The 21,213-nt window shown below is 41.5% G+C and overlaps 2 protein-coding genes across 3 annotated transcripts in view; both read left to right on the plus strand.

Moving 5' to 3' along the window:
• The first annotated feature begins 2,054 nt into the window (after window positions 1–2,054).
• LOC133663114 (integral membrane protein 2B-like) lies at window positions 2,055–17,347 on the plus strand. 2 transcript variants are annotated; one of them, XM_062067345.1, is made up of 7 exons: window positions 2,056–2,290; window positions 12,421–12,552; window positions 12,616–12,684; window positions 13,094–13,237; window positions 13,294–13,404; window positions 13,475–13,625; window positions 16,275–17,335. In XM_062067345.1, the coding sequence occupies exons 1-7, from the start codon at window positions 2,207–2,209 to the stop codon at window positions 16,361–16,363; spliced, it is 780 nt and encodes a 259-aa protein (XP_061923329.1). In that variant the 5' UTR covers window positions 2,056–2,206; the 3' UTR covers window positions 16,364–17,335. The 2 variants fall into 2 exon arrangements, with proteins under 2 accessions (XP_061923328.1, XP_061923329.1); XM_062067344.1 differs by having other exon boundaries at window positions 2,055–2,290; window positions 12,421–12,684; window positions 16,275–17,347.
• A 1,218-nt stretch (window positions 17,348–18,565) lies between these two features.
• Window positions 18,566–21,213, plus strand: part of LOC133663115 (serine/threonine-protein kinase Nek5-like) — a 56,125-nt gene continuing 53,477 nt past the window's right edge. Inside the window, exons 1-3 of the mRNA XM_062067346.1 lie at window positions 18,566–19,119; window positions 20,080–20,176; window positions 20,236–20,333. Coding sequence (XP_061923330.1) covers window positions 19,000–19,119; window positions 20,080–20,176; window positions 20,236–20,333 — 315 coding nt within the window. The 5' untranslated portion in view covers window positions 18,566–18,999. The remainder of the gene's footprint in view (window positions 19,120–20,079; window positions 20,177–20,235; window positions 20,334–21,213) is intronic.

Here is a 21,213-nt window from a genome sequence, read left to right on the forward strand (position 1 = left end):
TACACTGTTGCTGTAGCTAGTAAACATTAGACTGTTGCTGTAGCTAGTAAACATCACACTGTTGCTGTAGCTAGTAAACATTGGACTGTTGCTGTAGCTAGTAAACATTACACTGTTGCTGTAGCTAGTAAACATTGGGCTGTAGCTAGTAAACATTAGACTGTTGCTGTAGCTAGTAAACATTACACTGTTGCTGTAGCTAGTAAACATTACACTGTTGCTGTAGCTAGTAAACATTACACTGTTGCTGTAGCTAGTAAACATTGGACTGTTGCTGTAGCTAGTAAACATTACACTGTTGCTGTAGCTAGTAAACATTGGACTGTTGCTGTAGCTAGTAAACATTGGACTGTTGCTGTAGCTAGTAAACATTACACTGTTGCTGTAGCTAGTAAACATTGGACTGTTGCTGTAGCTAGTAAACATTACACTGTTGCTGTAGCTAGTAAACATTGGACTGTTGCTGTAGCTAGTAAACATTACACTGTTGCTGTAGCTAGTAAACATTACACTGTTGCTGTAGCTAGTAAACATTACACTGTTGCTGTAGCTAGTAAACATTGGACTGTTGCTGTAGCTAGTAAACATTACACTGTTGCTGTAGCTAGTAAACATTACACTGTTGCTGTAGCTAGTAAACGTTAGCTAGCATTAGCTAGCAGCTAGTAAACATTAGACTGTAAGAAACAGTTAGTGGTCCAACATTCCAGTAGCAAGTGTAAGAAACAGTTAGTGGTCCAACATTCCAGTAGCAAGTGTAAGAAACAGTTAGTGGTCCAACATTCCAGTAGCAAGTGTAAGAAACAGTTAGTGGTCCAACATTCCAGTAGCAAGTGTAAGAAACAGTTAGTGGTCCAACATTCCAGTAGCAAGTGTAAGAAACTCATTTATGCTTACATTGATTTCACTTCTGTCTTCCAAAGGTGTGCTACCAAATATTAAGTTGATCATTTTGTCCAGTTCAGTTTTGGACTTCTGTGTCAAATAATATCCTATTTGGCTTGTTTGTGTTGTTCCAATGCAAACAAAAGAAAATAAACATGTGAATACCAAAGCATTTGTCATTTCAACTCTTTTCTGGGAGAATAAGGAGTGCTGCATTATCTGACACATGCAGGGTGACTAGATTTTGGCCATGACTATATATCTAGAATGGGATGCAAATATTGGATATAAACGCTGTATTGTTAGTTTTTATCGGCTGTATTGTTAGTTTTGTATTGGCTGCATTGTCAGTGTTTTATTGGCTGCATTGTTAGTTTTTTATTGGCTGCATTGCTAGTTTTACAGTGTTACTGTTCAAAATGTTGATGTTACAGTGGCCAAAATAGTAAACATACTTGTTAAATAAAACCTTGTTTTTAATCAGTGTTTTATTATTGCTCATTCCGGAGGTACTTGGAGAGCCAAGTGTTTTCTGAGGTGGAACTTGGTGATAAAAGTTTGATCTAGAATAGAAGTTTTGTTTGTAAAGTGAATTTAAAAGCTTTCTATTAGAGCAAGTATAAAAACCAAACTGTAGTTGGTCAAAATGGCATTTTTAGGGTGTTTGCCTTTTGCAGGTAGGAAGTCACGTAATCCAGTCCATGAATAGTATTAGAAGAAAGGAAACAATGCTAATAATAGCCGAGAGCTGTGGGCAGCCTAGGACAGTTGGCTCTCTTCCATGCACAATATGTCATATTTATTGCTTTTTTTTGTTATACTTTTGTAGCTGTAGGTGTAAATGGTGCTGCTCTCTCTTATTGTATTTTATGTCCTTTCTGTTCATCCTTTCCCTCTTTTCTCATGTGTTTTTTTTACCTCATTTTGTGGACTTTTTCAATCTGCACTGCAACGACATACATCGTGGGATAAATAAAATATATCCTATTGTCACGTTGTTGTATTTAGTTTTATTAACACATTTAAAGCAAACGCATTTACTTTCAAGTGAAAAGTATCAGAACTACAGGCCATGTATTTACTTTGTATTGGAGCAGAACCTTATTTGCGTTATTGTCCTTCCTTCCTAAAAAGGGGCGTGCCTTTATGTTGAAATGAAAGCGGAAGTGTAGTGCTACGTTGCCACCGCTTTGTTTTGACCAACTTGATATCTCTCAGTCGCGCAACTGAGACGCAGAAGTTAAAGGAGGACATTTTTCGCCCTTTTAGCGACTTTCGTGCTGTTTTTGCCAGGTGGAAGTTTGTGCTTTGTCGTTCCACGATGGTGAAAGTGTCTTTTAACTCGGCCTTTTCGCAGAAAGATGTCAAAAAGGACGCGGAAACGCTGATTTCCGAGGAGGACAAAGTGAGTAGAAAATGGCTAACTTGCTAATGTTTGTGCGACACGCGCTAATGTCTCCTTTTCTTGCACCTCCTTTAATGTCCTTCCAACGCGCTTACTAGGCCACGTCTTGTTGATCTGAGGTGGAGTCTTTTCAAGTGTCCATTTTATGTTTGCATGTCGCTACTTGCTTGTGACGTCAGCAAGGCTACTTGCTTGTGACGTCAGCAAGGCGCACTAGGATGAAGGATCTGCTTTTTGATTGATTGATTGAAACTTTTATTAGTAGATTGCACAGTGAAGTACATATTCCGTACAATTGACCACTAAATAGTAACACCCCAATAAGTTTTTCCACTTGTTTAAGTCGGGGTCCACTTAAATTGATTCATGATGCAGATATATACTATTTTCATAATACAGTCCTCACACAAGATAATCGTCAGAGTATATACATTGAATTATTGACAATCCGGGGTGTGGGATGTGGAGGGGGGGTTAGGATTGATTGGTATCAACACTTCAGTCATCAACAATTGCATCATCAGAGAAAGATAGTTTAGGGTTGTAGTTGCCTGGAGGTGTTGTTTTAGTGCGGTTTTGAAGGAGGATAGAGATGCCCTTTCTTTTACACCTGTTGGAAGCGCATTCCACATTGATGTGGCATAGAAAGAGAATGAGTTAAGACCTTTGTTAGTTGGGAATCTGGGTTTAATGTGGTTAGTGGAGCTCCCCCTGGTGTTGTGGTTATGGCGGTCATTTACACTTCGTACCTACAGTGAGGGTGCAATAAAAACATGTCCCAAAGATTACTGGTCGTGTAATCATCGCGAGTATCAAAGTGGACCGTGTCAGCTTGACGTGTTTTTTATTTGATGTGTCAACAAATGAAGTGAAAATGTCGCAGCAAACCTGTCTAATAGACCCGATACTGATACCGATTATTAGTAGTCTGGCGGTCCAGAAGTGATATTCATTAGCAGTAAAAGTTATTAAAGATAATGTTTATTAGGTGTGTCGAAGAGGAACATCAACATTTTATTTCAAAATATAGAAAATCTCCTGGGGAAATTGGTCCAAAAATGACATTTGTGTACATAACAATGCCTCATCTACTCCATTTTATACACTTGATGGATGTAAGACGTTGTAAGGTTTCCTCATGAGGAACATTGAAATATTGGTTGGTAGGTTGAAGTTTATTTGGAAGATGTTTTCAGTTTCAATATGATACGTCACATATTTGACATATTCTCATTTCTCTGCAACATATCTGAAAAGGAGTAGGAAGAAGCAAAGCCTATTTCATCCTACCCCTTTTCCACTTCGTAGCAGTTACTAAGATGTATCTTCACTTCCTGTTGTCTAGGTGTAACAATTGTCTATGTGTCACTTCCTGTTGTCTATGTGTAACAATTGTCTATGTGTCACTTCCTGTTGTCTATGTGTAACAATTGTCTATGTGTCACTTCCTGTTGTCTATGTGTAACAATTGTCTATGTGTCACTTCCTGTTGTCAATGTGTAACAATTGTCTACGTGTCATTTCCTGTTGTCTATGTGTAACAATTGTCTATGTGTCACTTCCTGTTGTCTATGTGTAACAATTGTCTATGTGTCACTTCCTGTTGTCTGTGTAACAATTGTCTATGTGTCACTTCCTGTTGTCTATGTGTAATAATTGTCTATGTGTCACTTCCTGTTGTCTATGTGTAACAATTGTCTATGTGTCACTTCCTGTTGTGTATGTGTAACAATTGTCTGTGTCACTTCCTGTTGTCTATGTGTAACACTTGTCTGTGTCACTTCCTGTTGTCTATGTGTAACAATTGTCTATGTGTCACTTCCTGTTGTCTATGTGTAATAATTGACAATGTGTCACTTCCTGTTGTGTATGTGTAACAATTGTCTATGTGTCACTTCCTGTTGTCTATGTGTAACAATTGTCTATGTGTCACTTCCTGTTGTGTATGTGTAACAATTGTCTGTGTCACTTCCTGTTGTCTATGTGTAACAATTGTCTGTGTCACTTCCTGTTGTCTATGTGTAACAATTGTCTATGTGTCACTTCCTGTTGTGTATGTGTAACAATTGTCTGTGTCACTTCCTGTTGTCTATGTGTAACAATTGTCTGTGTCACTTCCTGTTGTCTATGTGTAACAATTGTCTATGTGTCACTTCCTGTTGTCTATGTGTAACAATTGTCTGTGTCACTTCCTGTTGTCTATGTGTAACAATTGTCTATGTGTCACTTCCTGTTGTCTATGTGTAACAATTGTCTGTGTCACTTCCTGTTGTCTATGTGTAACAATCGTCTATGTGTCACTTCCTGTTGTCTATGTGTAATAATTGACAATGTGTCACTTCCTGTTGTGTACGTGTAACAATTATCTATGTGTCACTTCCTGTTGTCTACGTGTAACAATTGTCTATGTGTCACTTCCTGTTGTGTATGTGTAACAATTGTCTGTGTCACTTCCTGTTGTCTATGTGTAACAATTGTCTATGTGTCACTTCCTGTTGTCTATGTGTAACAATCGTCTGTGTCACTTCCTGTTGTCTATGTGTAACAATTGTCTGTGTCACTTCCTGTTGTCTATGTGTAACAATCGTCTATGTGTCACTTCCTGTTGTCTATGTGTAACAATCGTCTATGTGTCACTTCCTGTTGTCTATGTGTAACAATCGTCTATGTGTCACTTCCTGTTGTCTATGTGTAACAATTGTCTATGTGTCACTTCCTGTTGTCTATGTGTAACAATTGTCTGTGTCACTTCCTGTTGTCTATGTGTAACAATTGTCTGTGTCACTTCCTGTTGTCTATGTGTAACAATTGTCTATGTGTCACTTCCTGTTGTCTATGTGTAACAATCGTCTATGTGTCACTTCCTGTTGTCTATGTGTAACAATTGTCTGTGTCACTTCCTGTTGTCTATGTGTAACAATCGTCTATGTGTCACTTCCTGTTGTCTATGTGTAACAATCGTCTATGTGTCACTTCCTGTTGTCTATGTGTAACAATCGTCTATGTGTCACTTCCTGTTGTCTATGTGTAACAATTGTCTATGTGTCACTTCCTGTTGTCTATGTGTAACAATTGTCTGTGTCACTTCCTGTTGTCTATGTGTAACAATTGTCTATGTGTCACTTCCTGTTGTCTATGTGTAACAATTGTCTATGTGTCACTTCCTGTTGTCTATGTGTAGCAATCGTCTATGTGTCACTTCCTGTTGTCTATGTGTAACAATTGTCTATGTGTCACTTCCTGTTGTCTATGTGTAACAATTGTCTATGTGTCACTTCCTGTTGTCTATGTGTAACAATTGTCTATGTGTCACTTCCTGTTGTCTATGTGTAGCAATCGTCTATGTGTCACTTCCTGTTGTCTATGTGTAACAATCGTCTATGTGTCACTTCCTGTTGTCTATGTGTAACAATCGTCTATGTGTCACTTCCTGTTGTCTATGTGTAACAATTGTCTATGTGTCACTTCCTGTTGTCTATGTGTAGCAATCGTCTATGTGTCACTTCCTGTTGTCTATGTGTAACAATCGTCTATGTGTCACTTCCTGTTGTCTATGTGTAACAATCGTCTATGTGTCACTTCCTGTTGTCTATGTGTAACAATCGTCTATGTGTCACTTCACTTCCTAACCCTAACCCCATTCCGGATAAGTGGATGGATAGTAGTTATTATTAACCCTAATAACACTTAGTTATTGTTAGTATTAGTTATTGTTAAAGGCCTACTGAAACCCACTACTACCGACCACGCAGTCTGATAGTTTATATATCAATGATGAAATCTTAACATTATAACACATGCCAATACGGCCGGGTTAACTTATAAAGTGACATTTTAAATTTGCCGCTAAACTTCCGGTTCGAAACGCCTCTGAGGATGACGTATGCGCGTGACGTAGCCCGACGAACACGGGTATGCCTTCCACCTTGAAGCCGATAAGAAAAAGCTCTGTTTTCATTTCATAATTCCACAGTATTCTGGACATCTGTGTTCGTGAATCTGTTTCAATCATGTTCATTGCATTATGGAGAAGGAAGCCAAGCAAGCAAAGAAGAAAGTTGTCGGTGCGAAATGGACGTATTTTTCGAACGTAGTCAGCCACAACAGTACACAGCCGGCGCTTCTTTGTTTACATTCCCGAAAGATGCAGTCAAGATGGAAGAACTCGGATAACAGAGACTCTAACCAGGAGGACTTTTGATTTGGATACACAGACGCCTGTAGAGAACTGGGACAACACAGACTCTTACCAGGATTACTTTGATTTGGATGACAAAGACGCAGACGTGCTACTGTGAGTATGCAGCTTTGGCTTTTTTTTGCGTATGTACGTAACTTTTTTAAAATATATAAGCTTTATGAACCTTGGGTTAGGTGAACGGTCTTTTGGGCTGAGTGATTGTGTGTGTTGATCATGTGTTTGAATTGTATTGGCGTGTTCTATGGAGCTAGGAGCTAGCAGAGGAGCTAGGAGCTAGCATAACACGTACCGTACCGTAAGTGCGCGTCACGTACGTAACTTTTTAAAAATATATAAGCTTTATGAACCTTGGGTTAGGTGAACGGTCTTTTGGGCTGAGTGATTGTGTGTGTTGATCGGGTGTTTGAATTGTATTGGCGTGTTCTATGGAGCTAGGAGCTAGCAGAGGAGCTAGGAGCTAGCATAACAAACACGCAGGTGTTATTATGCAGGATTAATTTGTGGCATATTAAATATAAGCCTGGTTGTGTTGTGGCTAATAGAGTATATATATGTCTTGTGTTTATTTACTGTTGTAGTCATTCCCAGCTGAATATCAGGTACCGTGAGTATGCAGCCTTGGCTGCTAAACATTCGATAACTTGACCGTATGTGCGCGTCACGTACGTAACTTTTTAAAAATATATAAGCTTTATGAACCTTGGGTTAGGTGAACGGTCTTTTGGGCTGAGTGATTGTGTGTGTTGATCAGGTGTTTGAATTGTATTGGCGTGTTCTATGGAGCTAGGAGCTAGCAGAGGAGCTAGGAGCTAGCATAACAAACACGCAGGTGTTTTTATGCAGGATTAATTTGTGGCATATTAAATATAAGCCTGGTTGTGTTGTGGCTAATAGAGTATATATATGTCTTGTGTTTATTTACTGTTGTAGTCATTCCCAGCTGAATATCAGGTCACCCCCGGCTCTCACAGCATCTTCCCTATCTGAATAGCTTCAACTCCCCACTAGTCCTTCACTTGCACTTTACTCATCCACAAATCTTTCATCCTCGCTCAAATTAATGGGGAAATTGTCGCTTTCTCGGTCCGAATCTCTCTCACTTCATGCGGCCATCATTGTAAACAATAGGGAACTTTGCGTATATGTTCAACTGACTACGTCACGCTACTTCCGGTAGGTGCAAGCCTTTTTTTTATCAGATACCAAAAGTTGCAATCTTTATCGTCGTTGTTCTATACTAAATCCTTTCAGCAAAAATATGGCAATATCGCGAAATGATCAAGTATGACACATAGAATAGATCTGCTATCCCCGTTTAAATAAAAAAAATTCATTTCAGTAGGCCTTTAACTCAATGCTAAACTACACAAATAGTGTCACTACTAATAAAGTCAAGTGCTACTGTAATGTTTGTTGTTATTTACCTTCCTGTGCTGCCTCCTTTATTTCACATGATTACAACAAAGTCAGAGTAGTTTTTGGTGGAAACACACAGGAACTTTATTTACCCGAGTAAGTGGCAAAGTTCCTGTGAAGGTTCCTAAAGAACTAAATCTACCCGGGTAGTTTTTGGTGGAAACACTGAGGAACTTAATTTACCTGTTTGATTTAATTTCAGAATAATTACATTGCTGCACGCTCACATCAGTGACAGGATGGATGTTACTTCCTGTTTGATTTAATTTCAGAATAATTACATGGCTGCACGCTCACATCAGTGACAGGATGCATGTTACTTCCTGTTTGATTTAATTTCAGAATAATTACATGGCTGCACGCTCACATCAGTGACAGGATGCATGTTACTTCCTGTTTGATTTAATTTCAGAATAATTACATGGCTGCACGCTCACATCAGTGACAGGATGCATGTTACTTCCTGTTTGATTTAATTTCAGAATAATTACATTGCTGCACGCTCACATCAGTGACAGGATGCATGTTACTTCCTGTTTGATTTAATTTCAGAATAATTACATGGCTGCACGCTCACATCAGTGACAGGATGCATGTTACTTCCTGTTTGATTTAATTTCAGAATAATTACATGGCTGCACGCTCACATCAGTGACAGGATGCATGTTACTTCCTGTTTGATTTAATTTCAGAATAATTACATGGCTGCACGCTCACATCAGTGACAGGATGCATGTTACTTCCTGTTTGATTTAATTTCAGAATAATTACATGGCTGCACGCTCACATCAGTGACAGGATGCATGTTACTTCCTGTTTGATTTAATTTCAGAATAATTACATTGCTGCACGCTCACATCAGGGACAGGATGCATGTTACTTCCTGTTTGATTTAATTTCAGAATAATTACATTGCTGCACGCTCACATCAGTGACAGGATGCATATTACTTCCTGTTTGATTTAATTTCAGAATAATCAAAAGGCTGCACGCGGACATCAGTGACAGGATGCATGTTACTTCCTGTTTGATTTAATTTCAGAATAATCAAAAGGCTGCACGCGCACATCAGTGACAGGATGCATGTTACTTCCTGTTTGATTTAATTTCAGAATAATCAAAAGGCTGCACGCGCACATCAGTGACAGGATGCATGTTACTTCCTGTTTGATTTAATTTCAGAATAATCAAAAGGCTGCACGCGCACATCAGTGACAGGATGCATGTTACTTCCTGTTTGATTTAATTTCAGAATAATCAAAAGGCTGCACGCGCACATCAGTGACAGGATGCATGTTACTTCCTGTTTGATTTAATTTCAGAATAATTACATTGCTGCACGCTCACATCAGTGACAGGATGCATGTTACTTCCTGTTTGATTTAATTTCAGAATAATCAAAAGGCTGCACGCGCACATCAGTGACAGGATGCACATTACTTCCTGTTTTCTTCCACCCACTCTTCTTCTCTTCAGTGCCAAAAGTAATATCTGATGTTGTGTAACCTCCCTTATGGCAGACAAGAGTTTGTACCTTTTGTTGTGAGTCCACCTTGGAGACCTTGGCCATCTGTCACTTAGTGCTCCTTTAAAGACTTTAAGCCCAGCTCCATTACCTCCACCAGGGGTGAGATATAAAGCCTGCTTAACTTAACTTAATGTTTATTGATCAATCAATCAAAGTTGACTTATATAGCCTTAAATCACGAGTGTCTCAAAGGGCTGCACAAACCACAACCACATCCTGGGCTCAGATCCCACATCAGGGCAAGGAAAAAGTCAACCCAACTGGATGACAATGAGAAACTTTGATCTGCATAGTCTACAATATTACGCAATTATTGTATTCAGACATAAGTTTTAACTTTGCACTTTATTGATCTGATTGATTTTTATTACTATTTTATCATTATTGGTATCTTTATTGATTTATTGGAGTTTATTTGCATGCAATGTGCAGAGCTACATTTGATTGCCTCCTCGAGGAAGTTCTCTATTTAGTTTTTTGAAAATGATTGCATAAAACGTACAATTCAGGGTTTGCTCTTAATATATGTGATTGTGGTGCACCGCCACGGACCTGAACCTTGAAAATGTACATGAAAGTAAAATAATGTTTTGTAGCCCCCAGAAGAAGTCACACAAAGTCTGACGCTATTTGTAACTTTTCTTGCCAATCTTATGCTAACAATGATATTATATATACAAGTATTTCCTCCCGTGCACACACTTTGGTCTCTGTGCTTCTCCGACACACAATAACCTTTCTTCATGCCCAACTGGTCAGGGACAGAAGTTTAGACTCTTTGAACAGGACTACATTTTATTCAACAGCAGAAAAAGTAAATGTCAGTAAAAGTGTCTAAACATTGTCAACAAAGTCCAACAATCCAAACTATGGATGTAGTTGTGTTGCAGTGGTACAGAATAGGAGGAGGCTGATACGGATATCTATCTCACATATCGGCACAAACCTTCCTTCACATTTGTGCAGCCGACAAGTCAGGTGCCTTGCTCAAAGACTAGCAGCACATTTCCTGCCATGAGAAGACAACCCCCACACTAACTATCTTGAAGAACATCTGCTGAGGATGTCATGAAGAGATTAGTCTGTAATCTCTGAGAGAGACTTAGACTGAGCGCTTCAAACTCCAACTGCTTCCCATTAAACCAGCAGGAGGACCAGAAAGACTTGCCACTTGCCATCAAGACTTGCCACCTCATGCAGCAAGGCTAGTTTGTCATGGTCTTCACTTGACCCGGCCATCAACATGTCTGGCCAGTCACTCCCTGATGACAACTGAACCTGGTCTCCATGTGGACCTAAGTCTTCCCTGATGACAACTGAACCTGGTCTCCATGTGGACCTAAGTCTTCCCTGATGACAACTGAACCTGGTCTCCATGTGGACCTAAACTGAACCTGGTCTCCATGTGGACCTAAGTCTTCCCTGATGACAACTGAACCTGGTCTCCATGTGGACCTAAGTCTTCCCTGATGACAACTGAACCTGGTCTCCATGTGGACCTAAACTGAACCTGGTCTCCATGGAGACCTAAGTCTTCCCTGATGACAACTGAACTTGGTCTCCATGGAGACCTAAGTCTTCCCTGATGACAACTGAACCTGGTCTCCATGTGGACCTAAACTGAACCTGGTCTCCATGGAGACCTAAGTCTTCCCTGATGACAACTGAACCTGGTCTCCATGGAGACCTAAGTCTTCCCTGATGACAACTGAACCTGGTCTCCATGTGGACCTAAACTGAACCTGGTCTCCATGGAGACCTAAGTCTTCCCTGATGACAACTGAACCTGGTCTCCATGGAGACCTAAGTCTTCCCTGATGACAACTGAACCTGGTCTCCATGTGGACCTAAACTGAACCTGGTCTCCATGGAGACCTAAGTCCGGTCCTCACCCAAGCAAGAGTTGTGGTCCTGTTGTGAGGAGGGTGGTGGTCGGTGTGTCTTAAGGTCCGCCCAAACCTTGAATTTTCCCCAACAGTAAAAGTGTTGAAGAGGAGTGGCTGCCAGTTGTGAAAGAGAGAAGTGAAAAAAGAAGAAGAAGAAGAAGAAGAAGACATGTGGCCACTTGTCACCTGATACACCCTGCTCAACTATTTACCCACAATCCTCTCTGCTACACAGGAAGTCACTTGTCTTCTCTACTTGGTACAAGCCCCTTCCTGCTCAGCTGTCACTCTACTTTTTGAAAAAGGCGGCACCTTGTTGGACGCCTTGTTACCTGATGCACACACATACACACACACACACACACACACACACACACACACACACACACACACACACACACACACACACACACACACACACACACACACACACGTACACACACACACACACACACACACACACACACACACACACACACACACACACGTACACACACACACACACACACACACACACACACACACGTACACACACACACGTACACACACACACACACACACACACACGTACACACACACACATACACACACACACGTACACACACACACACACACACACACACGTACACACACACACACACACACACACGTACACACACACACACACGTACACACGTACACACACACACGTACACACACACACGTACACACACACACACACACGTACACACGTACACACACACACACACACGTACACACACACACACACACGTACACGTACACACAAACACACACACGTACACACACGTACACATACACACACGTACACACGTACACACACACACACGTACACACACACACACACACACACACACGCACACACACACGTACACACACGTACACACACACACGTACACATACACACACACACACACATGTACACACACGTACACACACACACGTACACACACACACACACGTACACACACACGTACACACACACACACGTACACACACACACGTACACACACACACACACACACACACGTACACACACAACCTAACGTAGTGTTGACCTCCATGACCTTGTCATCTCCAGGATGCGGAGGCAGCACTTCCTGTGCGTGGACAGTCTCGGGCCTGGTGCTGGTGCATGTGCCTGGGTCTGGGCCTCATGCTGTCTGGGATGGTGGTGGCTGGAGCCTACCTGTACCGCTACTACATCCTGGAGGTGTGCGTCTGGCAAGTAGACCAGAGCAGACCCAAGTGTGACACGCCTCCCTCTGTCTTGCAGGAGGGTCAGGTGTTTGTGTGTGGGGTCAACTACCGCGAGGAGGACCTGACCATGGCCCACCTGGAGAAGGTGACCTTTTACCTGCCAATACAGTCAGCTGGGATTAGTGCCAAGGACAATCCAGAGCATTAAAACCCGCTTGTGTCGTCAGTCTACTTTTTTACATGCTTAAAATCATTTTATTAGGATACTAAGTTTTTTACAAAGTCTTTCAAGTTGGAATAAGACTAATGATCTAATTCCGATCACTTGACTTTTTGATCCACAAGGTTTCTGCCGGTCTACTTTCTATGTGAGGATTTAGTGTGCTGAGCTCTTGCTGTGGGATTTATCTCAGAAAAGGGGGTTTGGGGGCCAGACTGAAAAACCGTGACAAAGCAGGAGTCTTGCACCAGGGGGGCTCTGGTGGCAACGCTGCACTTGTTTAGTTCTTCTAGCGCTGTTCCAGGCCTGTAGTCTAATTTGATTGGTGTCCCAGGTGGACGTGGACCTTCCAATCCCTCTGAGGCAGCTGGAGGAGAGAATCCGGGTGCTGGAGAGGCAACAAGTGGCGCTCATTCACGTGCCCGTGCCCGACTTTGAGGAGGGAGACCCCGCAGACATCGTCCACGACTTCCAGCGGGTGAGACGTGGACCCTCCAAAGACATTTGACCCCAGCTGACCTGGTTCTTTCTCAGATGCTGACCGCCTACCTAGACCTGAACCTGAACAGGTGTTACGTCATCGCGCTCAACACCTCCATTGTCATGCCACCACGAGACTTCCTGGAGCTGCTGGTCAATGTCAAGGTAGCCATGGTCCATCTTTGTGGAACTTGTCCAAATGTCACAGTAAGAAGTCTCTCTGCTTCTCTGCCAGTCTGGCACCTACCTGCCCCAGTCCTACCTGGTGCACGAGGACATGGTGGTGACGGAGCGCCTGGAGCACGTGGACCAGCTGGGATACTTCATCCATAACCTGTGTCGCGGCAAGGACACCTTCAAGCTGCAGCGCCGGGACAGGATTCTGGGTAAGACCAGTGAACTTTGACCTCAGGATTCTGGGTAAGACCAGTGAAATTTGACCTCAGGATTATGGGTAAAACCAGGGAATTTATACCTCAGGAATTTGGGTAGGACCAGTGAACTTTGACCTCATGATTCTGGGTAAGACCAGTGAAATTTGACCTCAGGATTATGGGTAAAACCAGGGAATTTATACCTCAGGAATTTGGGTAGGACCAGGGAACTTTGACCTCAGGATTATGGGTAAAACTAGTGAACTTTGACCTCAGGATTTTGGGTAAAACCAGTGAACTCTTACATCAGAATTATGGGTAAGACCAATGAACTTTGACTTCAGGATTCTGGGTAAGACCAGTGAACTTTGACTTCAGGATTCTGGGTAAGACCAGTGAACTTTGACTTCAGGATTTTGGGTAAGACCAGAGAACTTTGACTTCAGGATTTGGGGTAAAACCAGTGAATTTTGACTTCAGGATTATGGGTAAAACCAGTCAACTTTGACTTCAGAATTATGGGTTACACCAGTGAACTTTGACCTCAGGATTATAGGTAAAACCAGTGAATTTTGCCTGCAGGATTATGGGTAAAACCAGTGAATTTTGACCTCAGGGTTATGGGTACGACCAGTGAACTTTGACTTCAGGATTCTGGGTAAGACTAGTGAACTCTGACATCAGGATTCTGGGTAAGACCAATGAACTTTGTCTTTAGGATTCTGGGTAAGACCAGAGAACTTTGACTTCAGGATTCTGGGTAAGACCAGAGAACTTTGACTTCAGGATTCTGGGTAAAACCAGTGAACTTTGACCTCAGGATTCTGGGTAAGATCAGTGAACTCTGACATCAGGATTCTGGGTAAGACCAGAGAACTTTGACTTCAGGATTCTGGGTAAGACCAGAGAACTTTGACTTCAAGATCACGTCCGTTGTGTCCTTGGGCAAGACACTTCACCCTTGCTCCTGATGGGTGCTGGTTAGCGCCTTGCATGGCAGCTCCCGCCATCAGTGTGTGAATGTGTGTGTGAATGGGTAAATGTGGAAATAGTGTCAAAGCGCTTTGAGTACCTTGAAGGTAGAAAAGCGCTATACAAGTATAACCCATTTATTATTTATTTATAAGATTCTGGGTAAGACCAGTGAACTTTGACTTCAAGATTCTGGGTAAAACCAGTGAACTCTGACATCAGGATTCTGGATAAGACCAGTGAGCTTTGACTTCAAGATTCTGGGTAAGACCAGAGAACTTTGACTTCAGGATTCTGGGTAACGTCAGTGAATTTTGACTTCAGGATATTGGGTAAGACCAGTGAACTTTGACTTCAGGAATTTGGGTAAGACCAGTGTACTTTGACCTCAGGATTCTGGGTAAGACCAGTGAATTTTGACTTCAGGATTCTGGGTAAGACCAGTGAACTCTGACATCAGGATTCTGGGTAAGACCAGTGAACTTTGACGTCAGGATTCTGGGTAAGACCAGTAACTTTGACCTCAGGGTTATGGGTAAAACCAGTGAACTTTGACTTCAGGATTCTGGGTAAGACCAGTGAACTTTGACTCAGGATTCTGGGTAAGACCAGTGAACTTTGACTTCAGGAATTTGGGTAAGACCAGTGAACTTTGACCTCAGGATTCTGGGTAAGACCAGTGAATTTTGACTCAGGATTCTGGGTAAGACCAGTGAACTCTGACATCAGGATTCTGGGTAAGACCAGTGAACTTTTACCTCAGTATTCTGGGTAAGACCAGTGAACTCTGACATCAGGATTCTGGGTAAGACCAGTGAACTTTTACCTCAGTATTCTGGGTAAGACCAGTGAACTTTGACTTCTGGATTCTGGGTAAGACCAGTGAACTTTGTCTTTAGGATTCTGGGTAAGACCAGAGAACTTTGACTTCAGGATTATGGGTAAAACCAGTGACCTTTGACTTTAGGATTCGGGGTAAGACCAGAGAACTTTGACTTCAGGATTCTGGGTAAAACCAGTGACCTTTGACCTCAGGATTCTGGGTAAGACCAGACAACTTTGACTTCAGGATTCTGTGTAAAACCAGTGAACTTTGACCTCAGGATTCTGGGTAAGATCAGTGAACTCTGACATCAGGATTCTGGGTAAGACCAGTGAACTTTGACTTCAAGATTCTGGGTAAGACCAGTGAACTTTGACTTCAAGATTCTGGGTAAGACCAGAGAACTTTGACTTCAGGATTCTGGGTAAAACCAGTGAATTTTGACTTCAGGATTCTGGGTAAGACTAGTGAACTCTGACATCAGGATTCTGGGTAAGACCAGTGAACCTTTACCTCAGAATTCTGGGTAAGACCAGTGAACTTTGACTTCAGGATTCTGGGTAAGACCAGTGAACTTTGACTTCAGGATTCTGGGTAAGACCAATGAACTTTGTCTTTAGGATTCTGGGTAAGACCAGATAACTTTGACTTCAAGATTCTGGGTAAGACCAGAGAACTTTGACTTCAGGATTCTGGGTAAGATCAGTGAACTTTGACCTCAGGATTCTGGGTAAATCAGGTAAACTCCGACCTCTTATGGGTAAAACCAGTAAACTTTGACCTGGGGATTGTGGGTAAGATGTGTGACCTTTGACCTGGGAGTGATCAGAAGTGTGACCTTTGACCTGGGGGGGTGTGTGTTTCAGGTATGCAGAAGCGGGAGGTGCTGAACTGCCACAAGATCCGTCACTTTGAGAACAAGTTTGTGGTGGAGACTGAGATCTGTGAGATGTAATCGAGCATTTCTCAGCGTACTTTCACTTTCACTTTCACTTTCTACATACGGTTGGGCCAGAAACCAAGCAGTACCAACATCAGTACTACTATAGTATTCAACACTACAGTAGTATTAGTACAGTAGTATTCAATACTACAATAGTATTTAGTACTACAGTAGTATTGACTACTACAGTAGTATTATTACTACAGTAGTATTCAATACTGTAGTATTGAATACTACAGTATTATTCACTACTACAGTAGTATTACTACCGTAGTATTCAATACTACTGTAGTATTCACTACTATTGTAGTATTGAATACTACTGTACTAATACTACTGTAGTGTTCACTACTATTGTAGTATTGAATACTACTGTACTAATACTACTGTAGTGTTCACTACTACTGTAGTATTGAATACTACTGTACTAATACTACTGCAGTGTTCACTACTACTGTAGTATTCAATACTACAATAGTATTCAGTACTACAGTAGTAATACTACAGTAGTGTCGGCCCCAGATGCGACCAAACCAATCAGAGCAATGGGTTTAGTATGGTGGCCTCTGATTGGCTGAGGCAACCTTACTATTTAGGATGAATGGAGTGTAAAGATGACTCAACATATTTAGAAGGTTGTTTTGTCCCAACTCTGGAAATACTCCATGATAATGATTCATTTGTAATTCATTAATAAACAACATGATAATGATTCATTTGTAATTCATTAATAAACAACATCTTTCCTTTCCTGCTGGAGCATGAAGTCGCTTCTTTCTTCTTGACATTTACACCAAATCAGCTGAAATGACTTGTAATCATTCATCTTTGTTTTCAACAACTCATTCTACCATTATGTTGCGTGTGCGTGTGCGTGCGTGCGTGTGCGTGTGCATGCGTGCGTATTTATAATCTTTGGGGAGATGAACAGTCCAATAAGAAAAGTACAAACTGAATCGTGGCTCTCCTGTCTTGTGTTCCACTTGGAAAGGACTAGAAATGTTTACGAGAGCAGCACATAAATGTGTTGTCTAGGCCAGTGGTCCCCAACCACCGGTCCGCGGACCGATTGGTACCGGGCCGCACAAGAAATAAAAAAATAAAAAATAAAAGTTTTTATTTTTTTATTAAATCAACATAAAAAACACAATATATACATTATATATCAATATAAATCCATACAGTCCGTAAGCACACATGATTGCATTTCTTTATGAGAAAAAATAAAAAAATTCCACCCCCCAACCCCCACCGGTCCGTGGGACACATTTTCAAGCGTTGACCGGTCCGCAGCTACAAAAAGGTTGGGGACCACTGGTCTAGCACCTCAGGACAACAAGCTCTCATCACATGGGCATCATGGGAAGTGTGACAAAGGGAAGTGATATTAAAAAACATGGATTATCCCACATTTGAATTTGTGCCAAATCATGATGGAATATGTCCTCCGCAGTGGACATTTCTTTTCATCTATACTTTTTAGGATTACACATTTCAGGAAAAAATGCACAACACAATGTCCACTGGAGAGGACGCTGGCTCTCAGGATATTTAGATTGTTGAGGAAAAACTATTAAAAGTCCATATTTGACATGAAAAAGTACAGAGAAATAAAAATGTACTTCCACGAGAAAAGCAATGACATTTTACCAGGAAAGAAAAGTGAATACATGAGAAAAGTCTGAATTTTGCAATTTTACACAACATCCCAATGAAAGAAGTTTCGATTTCTACTTCTTTGTTACAAGATTAAATGTTAGAAAAGTTCCGATTTTTACCTGGAAAAAGTGTCAATTATGAGGAAACCCAGAGAAATGTCAACTGAAAAGTGGGACTTTGTTAGCTTCAATGTTAGGAATGTTTGGTGTTAAAAGATATTAATATCAATTAGAAGTGTTGAGCTAGGAAATATGGGAACATTGTGGGATGTGGAATATGTCCTATTTGAATGTTTACTTTCGACAAAACAGCTGTTTTTGTTTTCTATCAACAATAAATGATTGTCATAATCCAAAGCTATGAATACATATGCTGCTGTTATTTCTGTATTGAATTAAGGCTGCGTTAAAATAAATACAAATACATTTATGAATGATAAAGAAGAATATACTATCATTTTGAAACAGGTCAAAAGCCCTTTTAAGAAAGAAAAAAAAACACAAAAAGTGTTCGCTGTGTAACAACTGCAATTCCCAGCATGCTTTGCTCGTACGTCACTTCCGGGGGTCGCAATACGGAATGTTTGTTTGGAGGTAGAATAAGTTGCTGCCTGTGAAGCCCAGCGAGTAACTAGACGAGCGAGTGGAGGAAACATGGCTTAAAAACAGGTAACGCTGATGTTGGAGGACATTCAACTGTTTCAAAACCCCCGACTTTGTCTTTATTTAGACAATGTTAACTTGTTGGAGCCTGCTAGCATGAATGCTAGCTGCGCCTGTTTCTGTCGCCATGGCAACGCACTTTGTTTCCCCTGATGACCAATATTTATGACAAAGTACATTCTTCACTTTGAAAAGACGTCATTTGAAGGTGACATGCTCTCGTGTTATTAACACGCTACACGTAAGATGACGGTGACCCCTAGTGGCGGATGTTTGTCAGCAAAGTTGTGAACAACTAATAAATACTTTTGTGTCCTTGGAGCTGAGATGGACGACTATGAAGTTGTGCGTCAGATCGGAGAAGGAGCCTTCGGTAAAGCCTTCCTGGTGCGACCCAAAGGTGCTGCGGGCGCACAATGTGTGGTGAAGAGGATCGACCTGACCAAGGTGAGCACACCTGACTGGGCAAAGTGCCAACATGTCATGTTTACCTGACCAAGGTAAGCACACCTGACTGGGCAAAGTGCCGACATGTCATGTTTACCTGACCAAGGTGAGCACACCTGACTGGGCAAAGTGCCGACATGTCATGTTTACCTGACCAAGGTGAGCACACCTGCCTGGGCCGGAAGTGAAAGTGTCATGTTTACCTGACCAAGGTGAGCACACCTGCCTGGGCCGGAAGTGAAAGTGTCATGTTTACCTGACCAAGGTGAGCACACCTGCCTGGGCCGGAAGTGAAAGTGTCATGTTTACCTGACCAAGGTGAGCACACCTGCCTGGGCCGGAAGTGAAAGTGCCGACATGTCATGTTTACCTGACCAAGGTGAGCACACCTGCCTGGGCCGGAAGTGAAAGTGTCATGTTTACCTGACCAAGGTGAGCACACCTGCCTGGGCCGGAAGTGAAAGTGTCATGTTTACCTGACCAAGGTGAGCACACCTGCCTGGGCCGGAAGTGAAAGTGTCATGTTTACCTGACCAAGGTGAGCACACCTGCCTGGGCCGGAAGTGAAAGTGTCATGTTTACCTGACCAAGGTGAGCACACCTGCCTGGGCCGGAAGTGAAAGTGTCATGTTTACCTGACCAAGGTGAGCACACCTGCCTGGGCCGGAAGTGAAAGTGTCATGTTTACCTGACCAAGGTGAGCACACCTGCCTGGGCCGGAAGTGAAAGTGTCATGTTTACCTGACCAAGGTGAGCACACCTGCCTGGGCCGGAAGTGAAAGTGTCATGTTTACCTGACCAAGGTGAGCACACCTGCCTGGGCCGGAAGTGAAAGTGTCATGTTTACCTGACCAAGGTGAGCACACCTGCCTGGGCCGGAAGTGAAAGTGTCATGTTTACCTGACCAAGGTGAGCACACCTGCCTGGGCCGGAAGTGAAAGTGTGATGTTTGTGCTGCAGATGTCCAGCAGAGAGAAGGAGGCGGCCAAGAAGGAGGTGGGCCTCCTGTCCAGCATGGAACATTCCAACATTGTGTCCTTCTTACGCTCCTTCCAAGGTGACCTCACCACCCAGATCTTCATCTTTTTGCTCCCATTTGACCAAGGTTTTGTGCAGATGGCGGCAGTCTGTGCATCGTCATGGAGTTCTGTGATGGAGGAGACCTGATGAGGAAGATCAACCTGCAGAGAGGAGTCTTCTTCGCTGAACAACAGGTGGGGACCCACACTGTCAGTGCCCACTACATTAGGTACACATCAACTCCAATGCGAAAAAGGACTTTCTCACTTTTGATACCATTCCAATATTGGAGCGTCGAGGATTGCCCGATACGGATATTGATCCTATACGATATCAGCAGGAATCATACATAGTTTTATTATTACCCTGGACAAGTCGCCACCTCATCGCAGTATATATGTGTACATATGTATGTACACATATATACATCCATATATACATACATATATACATACATATGTACATACATATGTACATACATATATACATACATATGTACATACATATGTACATACATATATACATACATATATACATACATATATACATACATATGTACATACATATATACATACACACGTATATACATCCATATATACATACATATGTACATCAATATATACATACATATATACATACATATGTACATACATATATACGTACACACGTATATACATACATATGTACATCAATATATCCATACATATATACATACATATGTACATACATATATACATACATATATACATACACACATATATACATCCATATATACATACATATATACATACATATGTACATCAATATATCAATACATATATACATACACACATATATACATCCATATATCCATACATATATACATACATATGTACATCAATATATCCATACATATATACATACACACATATATACATCCATATTTCCATACAAATAGACACACACATATACATACACATATACATACATACATATACTGTACATACATATATCCACACATATATGCATACATATATCCACACATATATGCATACATATATCCACACATATATGCATACATATATCCACACATAT

This window comes from Entelurus aequoreus, linkage group LG13 (assembly GCF_033978785.1).
Source record: "Entelurus aequoreus isolate RoL-2023_Sb linkage group LG13, RoL_Eaeq_v1.1, whole genome shotgun sequence".
NCBI lineage: Eukaryota > Metazoa > Chordata > Actinopteri > Syngnathiformes > Syngnathidae > Entelurus > Entelurus aequoreus.